Raw genomic sequence first — 14,023 nt, forward strand, 5'->3', positions numbered from 1 at the left:
CAGCACACACTGTGACATGATCCATGTAAGGATGCATTACTGCAGCACACACATTGTGACAGGACCCATGTAAGGATGCATTACTGCAGCACACACTGTGACAGGATCCATGTAAGGATGTATTACTGCAGCACACACTGTGACAGGATCCATGTAAGGATACATTACTGCAGCACATACTGTGACAGGATCCATGTAAGGACGCATTACTGCAGCACACACACTGTGACAGGATCCATGTAAGGATGCATTACTGCAGCACACACACTGTGACAGGATCCATGTAAGGATGCATTACTGCAGCACACACTGTGACATGATCCATGTAAGGATGCATTACTGCAGCACACACATTTTGACAGGATCCATGTAAGGATGCATTACTGCAGCACACACACTGTGACAGGATCCATGTAAGGATGCATTACTGCAGCACACACATTGTGACAGGATCCATGTAAGGATGCATTACTGTAGCACACACACTGTGACAGGATCCATGTAAGGATGCATTACTGCAGCACACACATTGTGACAGTATCCATGTAAGGATGCGTTACTGCAGCACACACACTGTGACAGGACCCATGTAAGGATGCATTACTGCAGCACACACTGTGACAGGATCCATGTAAGGATGCATTACTGCAGCACACACATTGTGACAGGACCCATGTAAGGATGCATTACTGCAGCACACACTGTGACAGGATCCATGTAAGGATGTATTACTGCAGCACACACTGTGACAGGATCCATGTAAGGATACATTACTGCAGCACACACACTGTGACAGGATCCATGTAAGGATGCATTACTGCAGCACACACTGTGACATGATCCATGTAAGGATGCATTACTGCAGCACACACATTGTGACAGGATCCATGTAAGGATGTATTACTGCAGCACACACACACTGTGACAGGATCCATGTAAGGATACATTACTGCAGCACACACACTGTGACAGGATCCATGTAAGGATGCATTACTGCAGCACACACTGTGACATGATCCATGTAAGGATGCATTACTGCAGCACACACATTGTGACAGTATCCATGTAAGGATGCATTACTGCAGCACACACACTGTGACAGGATCCATGTAAGGATGCATTACTGCAGCACACACTGTGACATGATCCATGTAAGGATGCATTACTGCAGCACACACATTGTGACAGGATCCATGTAAGGATGCATTACTGCAGCACACACATTGAGACAGTATCCATGTAAGGATGCATTACTGCAGCACACACTGTGACAGGATCCATGAAGGATGCATTACTGCAGCACACACTGTGACAGGATTCATATAAGGATGCATTACTGCAGCACACACACTGTGACAGGATCCATGTAAGGATGCATTACTGCGGCACACACTGTGACAGGATCCATGTAGGATGCATTACTGCAGCACACACACTGTGACAGGATCCATGTAAGGATACATTACTGCAGCACACACACTGTGACCGGATCCATGTAAGGATGCATTACTGCAGCACACACTGTGACAGGATCCATGTAAGGATACATTACTGCAGCACACACACTGTGACATGATCCATGTAAGGATGCATTACAGCAGCACACAATGTGACAGGATCCATGTAATGATGCATTACTGCAGCACACACACTGTGACAGGATCCATGTAAGGATGCATTACTGCAGCACACACACTGTGACATGCTCCATGTAAGGATGCATTACTGCAGCACACACACTGTAACTGGATCCATGTAAGGATGCATTACTGCAGCACACACTGTGACAGGATCTATGTAAGGATGCATTACTGCAGGACAGACACTGTGACAGGATCCATGTAAGGATGCATTACTACAGCACACACACTGTGACAGGATCCATGTAAGGTTGCATTACTGCAGCACACACACTGTGACAGGTTCCATGTAAGGATGCATTACTGCAGCACACACTGTGACAGGATCCATGTAAGGATGCATTACTGCAGCACACACTGTGACAGGATCTATGTGCGGATGCATTACTGCAGGACAGACACTGTGACAGGATCCATGTAAGGGTGCATTACTGCAGCACACACTGTGACATGATCCATGTAAGGATGCATTACTGCAGCGCACACACAGTGTCAGAATCCATGTAAGGATGCATTACTGCAGCACACACACTGTGACAAGATCCATGTAAGGATGCATTACTGCAGCACACACTGTGACAGGATCCATGTAAGAATGCATTACTGCAGCACACACACTGTGACAGGATCCATGTAAGGATGCATTACTGCAGCACACACTGTGACAGAATCCATGTAAGGATGCATTACTGCAGCACATAGTGTGACATGATCCATGTAAGGATGCATTACTGCAGCACATAGTGTGACAGGATCCATGTAAGGATGCATTACTGCAGCACACACACTGTGACAGGATCCATGTGAGGATGCATTACTGCAGCACACACTGTGATAGGATCCATGTAAGGATGCATTACTGCAGCACACACACTGTGACAGGATCCATGTAAGGATACATTACTGCAGCACACACACTGTGACAGGATCCATGTAAGGATGCATTACTGCAGCACATAGTGTGACATGATCCATGTAAGGATGCATTACTGCAGCACACACTGTGACAGGATCCGTGTAATAATGCATTACTGCAGCACACACACTGTGACAGGATCCATGTAAGGATGCATTTCTGCAGCACTCACTGTGACATGAACCATGTAAGGATCCATTACTGCAGCACACACTGTGACAGGATCCATGTAAGGATACATTACTGCAGCACACACACTGTGACCGGATCCATGTAAGGATGCATTACTGCAGCACACACTGTGACAGTATCCATGTAAGGATGCATTACTGCAGCACACACATTGTGACAGGATCCATGTAAGGATGCATTACTGCAGCACTCACTGTGAAAGGATCCATGTATGGATGCATTACTGCAGCACACACACACACACTGTGACAGGATCCATGTAAGGATGCATTACTGCAGCACACACACACACTGTGACAGGATCCATGTAAGGATGCATTACTGCAGCACACACACTGTGACAGGATCCATGTAAGGATGCATTACTGCAGCACACACTGTGACATGATCCATGTAAGGATGCATTACTGCAGCACACACATTGTGACAGGACCCATGTAAGGATGCATTACTGCAGCACACACTGTGACAGGATCCATGTAAGGATGTATTACTGCAGCACACACTGTGACAGGATCCATGTAAGGATGCATTACTGCAGCACACACACACTGTGACAGGATCCATGTAAGGATGCATTACTGCAGCACACACTGTGACATGATCCATGTAAGGATACATTACTGCAGCACACACACTGTGACAGGATCCATGTAAGGATGCATTACTGCAGCACACACTGTGACATGATCCATGTAAGGATGCATTACTGCAGCACACACATTGTGACAGGATCCATGTAAGGATGCATTACTGCAGCACACACATTGAGACAGTATCCATGTAAGGATGCATTACTGCAGCACACACACTGTGACAGGATCCATGTAAGGATACATTACTGCAGCACACACACTGTGACAGGATCCATGTAAGGATGCATTACTGCAGCACACACTGTGACAGGATTCATATAAGGATGCTTTACTGCAGCACACACACTGTGACAGGATCCATGTATGGATGCATTACTGCCACACACACTGTGACAGGATCCATGTAAGGATGCATTACTGCAGCACACACTGTGACAGGATCCATGTAAGGATGCATTACTGCAGCACACACACTGTGACAGGATCCATGTAAGGATGCATTACTGCGGCACACACTGTGACAGGATCCATGTAGGATGCATTACTGCAGCACACACACTGTGACAGGATCCATGTAAGGATACATTACTGCAGCACACACACTGTGACCGGATCCATGTAAGGATGCATTACTGCAGCACACACTGTGACAGGATCCATGTAAGGATACATTACTGCAGCACACACACTGTGACATGATCCATGTAAGGATGCATTACAGCAGCACACAATGTGACAGGATCCATGTAATGATGCATTACTGCAGCACACACACTGTGACAGGATCCATGTAAGGATGCATTACTGCAGCACACACACTGTAACTGGATCCATGTAAGGATGCATTACTGCAGCACACACTGTGACAGGATCTATGTAAGGATGCATTACTGCAGCACACACACTGTGACAGGATCTATGTAAGGATTCATTACTGCAGCACACACACTGTGACAGGATCCATGTAAGGATGCATTACTGCAGCACACACACTGTGACAGGATCCATGTAAGGATGCATTACTGCAGCACACACACACTGTGACAGGATCCATGTAAGGATGCATTACTGCAGCACACACTGTGACAGGATCCATGCAAGGATACATTACTGCAGCACACACACTGTGACATGATCCATGTAAGGATACATTACTGCAGCGCACACACTGTGACATGATCCATGTAAGGATGAATTACTGCAGCACACACTGTGACATGATCCATGTAAGGATGCATTACTGCAGCTCACACTGTGACAGGATCCATGTAAGGATGCATTACTGCAGCACACATACTGTGATAGGATCCATGTAAGGATGCATTACTGCAGCACACACTGTGACAGGATCCATGTAAGGATGCATTACTGCAGCACACACACTGTGACAGGATCCATGTAAGGATGCATTACTGCAGCACACACTGTGACAGGATCCATGTAAGGATGCATTACTGCAGCACTCACTGTGACAGGATCCATGTAAGGATACATTACTGCAGCGCACACTGTGACATGATCCATGTAAGGATGCATTACTGCAGCACACACCCTGTGACATGATCCATGTAAGGATGCATTACTGCAGCACACACACTGTGACAGGATCCATGTAAGGATGCATTACTGCCGCACACACTGTGATAGGATCCATGTAAGGATACATTACTGCAGCACACACACTGTGACAGGATCCATGTAAGGATGCATTACTGCAGCACACATACTGTGATAGGATCCATGTAAGGATGCATTACTGCAGCACACACACTGTGACAGGATCCATGTAAGGATGCATTACTGCAGCACACACACTGTGACAGGATCCATGTAAGGATGCATTACTGCAGCACACACACTGTGACAGGATCCATGTAAGGACGCATTACTGCAGCACTCACTGTGACAGGATCCATGTAAGGACGCATTACTGCAGCACTCACTGTGACAGGATCCATGTAAGGATGCATTACTGCAGCACTCACTGTGACAGGATCCATGTAAGGATGCATTACTGCAGCACACACTGTGACAGGATCCATGTAAGGATGCATTACTGCAGTGCACACACTGTGAGAGGATCCATGTAAGGATACATTACTGCAGCACACACACTGACAGGATCCATGTAAGGATGCATTACTGCAGCACACACACTTTGACAGGATCCATGTAAGGATGCATTACAGCAGCACACACTGTGACAGGATCCATGAAAGGATACATTACTGCAGCACACACTGTGACAGGATCCATGTAAGGATGCATTACTGCAGCACATACTGTGACAGGATACATGTAAGGATGCATTACTGCAGCACACACACTGTGACAGGATCCATGTAAGGATAAATTACTGCAGCACACACACTGTGACAGGATCCATGTAAGGATGCATTACTGCAGCACACACACTGTGACATGATCCATGTAAGGATGTATTACTGCAGCACACACTGTGACAGGATCCATGTAAGGATGCATTACTGCAGCACACACCCTGTGACATGATCCATGTAAGGATGCATTACTGCAGCACACACACTGTGACAGGATCCATGTAAGGATGCATTACTGCCGCACACACTGTGATAGGATCCATGTAAGGATACATTACTGCAGCACACACACTGTGACAGGATCCATGTAAGGATGCATTACTGCAGCACACATACTGTGATAGGATCCATGTAAGGATGCTTTACTGCAGCACACACACTGTGACAGGATCCATGTAAGGATGCATTACTGCAGCACACACACTGTGACAGGATCCATGTAAGGATGCATTACTGCAGCACACACACTGTGACAGGATCCATGTAAGGACGCATTACTGCAGCACTCACTGTGACAGGATCCATGTAAGGACGCATTACTGCAGCACTCACTGTGACAGGATCCATGTAAGGATGCATTACTGCAGCACTCACTGTGACAGGATCCATGTAAGGATGCATTACTGCAGCACACACTGTGACAGGATCCATGTAAGGATGCATTACTGCAGTGCACACACTGTGAGAGGATCCATGTAAGGATACATTACTGCAGCACACACACTGACAGGATCCATGTAAGGATGCATTACTGCAGCACACACACTTTGACAGGATCCATGTAAGGTTGCATTACAGCAGCACACACTGTGACAGGATCCATGAAAGGATACATTACTGCAGCACACACTGTGACAGGATCCATGTAAGGATGCATTACTGCAGCACACACTGTGACAGGATACATGTAAGGATGCATTACTGCAGCACACACACTGTGACAGGATCCATGTAAGGATAAATTACTGCAGCACACACACTGTGACAGGATCCATGTAAGGATGCATTACTGCAGCACACACTGTGACAGGATCCATGTAAGGATGCATTACTGCAGCACTTACTGTAACATGATCCATGTAAGGATTCATTATTGCAGCACACACTGTGACAGGATCCATGTAGGATGCATTACTGCAGCACACACACTGTGACAGGATCCATGTAAGGATACATTACTGCAGCACACACACTGTGACCGGATCCATGTAAGGATGCATTACTGCAGCACACACTGTGACAGGATCCATGTAAGGATACATTACTGCAGCACACACACTGTGACATGATCCATGTAAGGATGCATTACAGCAGCACACAATGTGACAGGATCCATGTAATGATGCATTACTGCAGCACACACACTGTGACAGGATCCATGTAAGGATGCATTACTGCAGCACACACACTGTAACTGGATCCATGTAAGGATGCATTACTGCAGCACACACTGTGACAGGATCTATGTAAGGATGCATTACTGCAGCACACACACTGTGACAGGATCTATGTAAGGATTCATTACTGCAGCACACACACTGTGACAGGATCCATGTAAGGATGCATTACTGCAGCACACACACTGTGACAGGATCCATGTAAGGATGCATTACTGCAGCACACACACACTGTGACAGGATCCATGTAAGGATGCATTACTGCAGCACACACTGTGACAGGATCCATGCAAGGATACATTACTGCAGCACACACACTGTGACATGATCCATGTAAGGATACATTACTGCAGCGCACACACTGTGACATGATCCATGTAAGGATGAATTACTGCAGCACACACTGTGACATGATCCATGTAAGGATGCATTACTGCAGCTCACACTGTGACAGGATCCATGTAAGGATGCATTACTGCAGCACACATACTGTGATAGGATCCATGTAAGGATGCATTACTGCAGCACACACTGTGACAGGATCCATGTAAGGATGCATTACTGCAGCACACACACTGTGACAGGATCCATGTAAGGATGCATTACTGCAGCACACACTGTGACAGGATCCATGTAAGGATGCATTACTGCAGCACTCACTGTGACAGGATCCATGTAAGGATACATTACTGCAGCGCACACTGTGACATGATCCATGTAAGGATGCATTACTGCAGCACACACCCTGTGACATGATCCATGTAAGGATGCATTACTGCAGCACACACACTGTGACAGGATCCATGTAAGGATGCATTACTGCCGCACACACTGTGATAGGATCCATGTAAGGATACATTACTGCAGCACACACACTGTGACAGGATCCATGTAAGGATGCATTACTGCAGCACACATACTGTGATAGGATCCATGTAAGGATGCATTACTGCAGCACACACACTGTGACAGGATCCATGTAAGGATGCATTACTGCAGCACACACACTGTGACAGGATCCATGTAAGGATGCATTACTGCAGCACACACACTGTGACAGGATCCATGTAAGGACGCATTACTGCAGCACTCACTGTGACAGGATCCATGTAAGGACGCATTACTGCAGCACTCACTGTGACAGGATCCATGTAAGGATGCATTACTGCAGCACTCACTGTGACAGGATCCATGTAAGGATGCATTACTGCAGCACACACTGTGACAGGATCCATGTAAGGATGCATTACTGCAGTGCACACACTGTGAGAGGATCCATGTAAGGATACATTACTGCAGCACACACACTGACAGGATCCATGTAAGGATGCATTACTGCAGCACACACACTTTGACAGGATCCATGTAAGGATGCATTACAGCAGCACACACTGTGACAGGATCCATGAAAGGATACATTACTGCAGCACACACTGTGACAGGATCCATGTAAGGATGCATTACTGCAGCACATACTGTGACAGGATACATGTAAGGATGCATTACTGCAGCACACACACTGTGACAGGATCCATGTAAGGATAAATTACTGCAGCACACACACTGTGACAGGATCCATGTAAGGATGCATTACTGCAGCACACACACTGTGACATGATCCATGTAAGGATGTATTACTGCAGCACACACTGTGACAGGATCCATGTAAGGATGCATTACTGCAGCACACACCCTGTGACATGATCCATGTAAGGATGCATTACTGCAGCACACACACTGTGACAGGATCCATGTAAGGATGCATTACTGCCGCACACACTGTGATAGGATCCATGTAAGGATACATTACTGCAGCACACACACTGTGACAGGATCCATGTAAGGATGCATTACTGCAGCACACATACTGTGATAGGATCCATGTAAGGATGCTTTACTGCAGCACACACACTGTGACAGGATCCATGTAAGGATGCATTACTGCAGCACACAAACTGTGACAGGATCCATGTAAGGATGCATTACTGCAGCACACACACTGTGACAGGATCCATGTAAGGACGCATTACTGCAGCACTCACTGTGACAGGATCCATGTAAGGACGCATTACTGCAGCACTCACTGTGACAGGATCCATGTAAGGATGCATTACTGCAGCACTCACTGTGACAGGATCCATGTAAGGATGCATTACTGCAGCACACACTGTGACAGGATCCATGTAAGGATGCATTACTGCAGTGCACACACTGTGAGAGGATCCATGTAAGGATACATTACTGCAGCACACACACTGACAGGATCCATGTAAGGATGCATTACTGCAGCACACACACTTTGACAGGATCCATGTAAGGTTGCATTACAGCAGCACACACTGTGACAGGATCCATGAAAGGATACATTACTGCAGCACACACTGTGACAGGATCCATGTAAGGATGCATTACTGCAGCACACACTGTGACAGGATACATGTAAGGATGCATTACTGCAGCACACACACTGTGACAGGATCCATGTAAGGATAAATTACTGCAGCACACACACTGTGACAGGATCCATGTAAGGATGCATTACTGCAGCACACACTGTGACAGGATCCATGTAAGGATGCATTACTGCAGCACTTACTGTAACATGATCCATGTAAGGATTCATTATTGCAGCACACACTGTGACAGGATCCATGTAAGGATGCATTTCTGCAGCACTCACTGTGACAGGATCCATGTAAGGACGCATTACTGCAGCACACACACTGTGACAGGATCCATGTATGGATGCATTACTGCAGCACACATACTGTGACAGGATCCATGTACTGCACCGACACACTTTATTCGAGCAAATACCCAGTATGTACCTGGCAGATACCTGGAATGCGCCGCTCCTCACCTCTGACAAGCCCCGTTGTGTTTGCCTTCCCAGCCTGGGTTCATGCCTGGCTGACGGGCGGCTGATCTGTTAAATGATAATGATTAGGATTTAATAGGCTGCAATGCTTCGCGTGTGTACCAGATGGCATAAATTCATGAATTGTAATGCAGTATATATATATATACTGTGCAGTATTGCAGCCAGCGGGAATAAAATGCTTCAATCCCTGCATGGAAAATACCTCAATGCACTCGGGCAGAAAACAGTCACAAACCTCAATACACCCGGGTATACCCGAATTCGTGGGACTAGCCGAGCTCGAATAAAGTGTGTCGCCAGTGTAAGGATGCATTACTGCAGCACACACTGTGACAGGATCCATGTAAGGATGCATTACTGCAGCACACACTGTGACAGGATCTTGGAACTGCACAGCTGTGGATTCTTTTACAGTAATGTAACTGTTTATTTCTTCTTAAGGTCTTAGTAAGAACGAGATAGTTTACAACCTTCCCCGGGAGTGTGTTCACCACTTTTTCCACTCACACAAGTGTTTTGTGTTTGATACTCCGGCGCGTTCCTCGGACCTTCACCGTGTGGAGGAGCTGCCCGAGTCCCAGCTGTGTGAGGGCTTTGTGAGACAGGCGGAGAGATTCTGTGACTATGTGCATGTGAACGGCCAGCCCAAGACCCATGCAGGAGGACACCCTGTGACCGGGAGAAGTGAGTGGTGCACATTGTACAATGGCTTTCTGATCTGGGTTTGCTATCAGTGGCTCCGTCTTTCAGTCTTATATCATCAGGGTAAGCTGAGTAATGAAGAACAGCAAAGTGCCAAGTAACCTTAAGGAGCCTCCAGCTGCAGATCTTACACAATACTAGTGCAGAATACAGCGTGTTTCGGGGGGGGGGGTGGGAGGTACCTCCCTGTCACGGTATGATGCACCTTGATCTGGTGCTGGGTATTTCTTCTCCAGTTTTGTAGCTGTGATGCTTTGATAATGAAACCCCATAGTGGCTGTTTCTCCTCTAACCACGTGATTTCTGTGTCCCAGTGCTCGGGAATCTCACGGTCACGTACGTGGAAGCAATTCGTAGCGGCTCAGTCCCTTGCATGGAGAACGCAGTGCTGGCTCTGGCCCAGATTGAGAATACAGCAGCCATTCATGAAGCGATGTCCAAATATGAGGATCTGATGGGACAAGTGGCAAAGAGTTTTCCAACCGAGTCACAAGAACAGTTCCTGAATCTACAAAAGGAGTGTGAGAAGGAGGCCGTGGGAGTCTTTATGGACCGGTCCTTCAAGGATGACAAACGGGAGTATCAGGCTCAGCTCATGGTGAGTTACATTAACTAGAAGAACCCAAATATCTCCCCCTGCCTCTTCCTACTATTAACACCCAGCTGGACCCTTCCCACAACTAACTATAAGCTGAGCTCCCCTATCATGAAGTACAGGCTGAGCGTTCTCCTCTACTAATGCCATGCTACGCCATTACCACCATTCACTCCAAGCTGAGACACGGGTGTTTTGTAGCTCACAAGTTTAGCAGGTCTCTCTCCAACTGAAACTGTTTTTTTTCACAGCGCGACCTGCTTCAGAAATTTGGGGAGTTTTCTAGATACAATGAAGAAGCATCAGCCAGAAAGTGCGGAGCTCTGATTCAGGAGCTGAGCACAACTCTGGAGCGTAGGCTAACGCACGGAGATTTCTGCAAGCCTGGAGGACACAAACACTTACTGGAGGAGAAGCAGAAGCTGGTGGATGCATATAACAGAACACCTGGAAAAGGGATAAAGGTGCAGGGAAGGGAGGGAGGTAGGGAGGGAGTGTGGGAGAGAGAGGGTAGGGGAGAGGGAGGGAGGGTAGGGGAGAGGGAGGGAGGGTAGGGGAGAGGGAGGGAGGGTAGGGGAGAGGGAGGGAGGGGGAGAGTGTGGGGAAGAGAGATGGAGGGAGAGGGAAAGAGAGAGAGATACGTTGGAGTCAGACCGTAAAATGCTAAACATTCTCCATATATACCTTGTATGATCCTATTAAATAATGTACTGATTATTATTTTTTTTGGGGGGGGGTTTACAATAACACCCCATCAATTCATTTCTTCTTCTGAGTGTCTTATTGCACAAGCCGAGACACAGTGACGGCTTCTTGCAGGGACATTTTGTAAGACCCTGTAACAGGCACTTATCCCTGTTTAAGAGAAACTGTCTCTAAATCCATCAGGCAACTGGTTAATTGCAGCCAGGCAATTTCCCAGATACCACCAGGAAATCAGACAGGTTTAAAACACCTGCTGAAACAGACCCAGAGAGATTTATCCTCAGCACACAACACTGCTGACATGAGGAGAAGGTCTTGAATACACAAGGGGACCAGACCTCTTTTCCTGGACCCAGAGGACTCCGGAACCTGCCAGAGGCTGGACCCTCAAGTACACCAAGACACATGGACCCCACTGACCTGAAGTGGCCACCTGCTTTAAGGTACCGCTTAGACTTTGGGAAGTTAGGTTGGATAGGGGCTTATCTTCCCAGTCTTGTAGAGAGGGACTGGGGGAAGTAAGTTAGGCATTACACAGGGATAGTACAAACAAAAAACCGGCGCCTCCGAATATAATTAATGAGATCTGACCAAACATAAAGTCCAATACGAATGGAGAGGAGTCCTGGGAGGGATCTTCAATGAAGTCTAGTGCTGGCGTGTTACTTTTCAACAGCATATCCCACTTGATACCAAGCTCTTTCCCATATTCATCTCCATACCAGACCAGGAGCTCTGTGTGTGGGGGGAGGTCTGTGCAGGTTCTGTAGTAGGTTTTCCTGTGGTCCTGCAACGCCACAAGTGGAGACACTTCCGGGAAAGTGAACCTGAGACTGTAGGAGGGAGAGGAAAGGTCACAGCTCAGAGGTTTGTAAATTGTGCGAGAAACGAGGAAGAACAGAACCTTGTGGCGTTGCAGGACCACAGGAAAACCTACTACAGAACCTGCACAGACCTCCCCCCACACACAGAGCTCCCGGTCTGGTAGGGAGATGAATATGGGAAAGAGCTTGGTATCAAGTGGGATACGCTGTTGAAAAGTAACACGCCAGAACTAGACTTCATTGAAGATCCCTCCCAGGACTCCTCTCCATTCGTATTGGACTTTATGTTTGGTCATATCTCATTAATTATATTCGTTAGTTATTTATAGTTAGGCATTATTATATTAGGCGTTAGTTTATTAGTTATATTACACAGGGATAGTACAAACAAAAAAACGGCGCCTCCGAATATAATTAATGAGATCTGACCAAACATAAACATTACACAAGGATAGTTGCTTTGTTTCTTTTGTATAATTGTATTTGCTGTGCATTGTTAATGGGACAGACTCAATAAACAAAGGTTTTCATTTCCCTCAAATCGGTCTACATCCAGTTTCCCTGATAAGAGAATGTGTGCACAGTACTGCTGATGTTACAGAATCTACAAAAGTAAAGAAAAAGGAAAAATCTAGAGACAATTTGGGGTTCTAGCGAATACAGTGAAAACAGCTGCAATAGCGCCTCCTGAGGTCAGGAAGAAAAATACACATGATACCACCAAAATGGAGGACAAGATGTGTCGTTCCTGTATGAACCCTACCCCATGGAAGAGTGGCCCATCTGGTCCGATAAGGAGGAACAGAAGGGAAGCTGAGCACACCAAAAGAAATGTTATCATTTATAAAAAGTTCATTTTATTGACTGATTACAGTCACAAACCATCTGACGTTTCGGTGTACAAACACCCTCCTGTTCTACATGCAGTTACTGTACCCTGACTAGGTTTTTTCTGCTTGCAGCACGCATTCCTGTTTGTTGCTCTTGTTCCCATAGAGTTGGGGCATCCCAAGTTGCATTTATCTTGACTCTTGTGTGTTTACCGATAAGGAGGATGACATCTCTTATGGATGGTGGGGGATGGATGGTGGGGGTGCCTGAACTCCGTACGAACTGAAAAGACCGCTCCCTACGATCACGAATGTGATCGGCAGGAGCAAGAGCGGGAGCAGCAGATCACTGAATATCTACGCCAGCTAAAGCAACTGCAAGAAAAGCCTGGCAGATACAGTGATA

General features: G+C 46.6%; 2 protein-coding genes across 4 annotated transcripts in view; one reads left to right on the forward strand and one right to left on the reverse strand.

The window, feature by feature from the left end:
* The window catches only part of LOC142497992 (guanylate-binding protein 1-like), an 851,842-nt gene that overhangs the window by 718,408 nt on the left and 119,411 nt on the right, over nucleotides 1-14,023 (reverse strand). The gene's annotated exons all lie outside the window — the stretch shown is intronic.
* The window catches only part of LOC142497987 (guanylate-binding protein 6-like), a 159,475-nt gene that overhangs the window by 138,313 nt on the left and 7,139 nt on the right, over nucleotides 1-14,023 (forward strand). For all 3 annotated transcript variants that reach the window (XM_075606487.1, XM_075606489.1, XM_075606488.1), the window contains exons 6-8: nucleotides 10,403-10,645; nucleotides 10,978-11,261; nucleotides 11,510-11,722. In XM_075606487.1, the coding sequence (XP_075462602.1) occupies nucleotides 10,403-10,645; nucleotides 10,978-11,261; nucleotides 11,510-11,722 (740 nt within the window). The remainder of the gene's footprint in view (nucleotides 1-10,402; nucleotides 10,646-10,977; nucleotides 11,262-11,509; nucleotides 11,723-14,023) is intronic.

Source organism: Ascaphus truei, chromosome 6, assembly GCF_040206685.1.
Source record: "Ascaphus truei isolate aAscTru1 chromosome 6, aAscTru1.hap1, whole genome shotgun sequence".
In the NCBI taxonomy this organism is placed as follows: domain Eukaryota; kingdom Metazoa; phylum Chordata; class Amphibia; order Anura; family Ascaphidae; genus Ascaphus; species Ascaphus truei.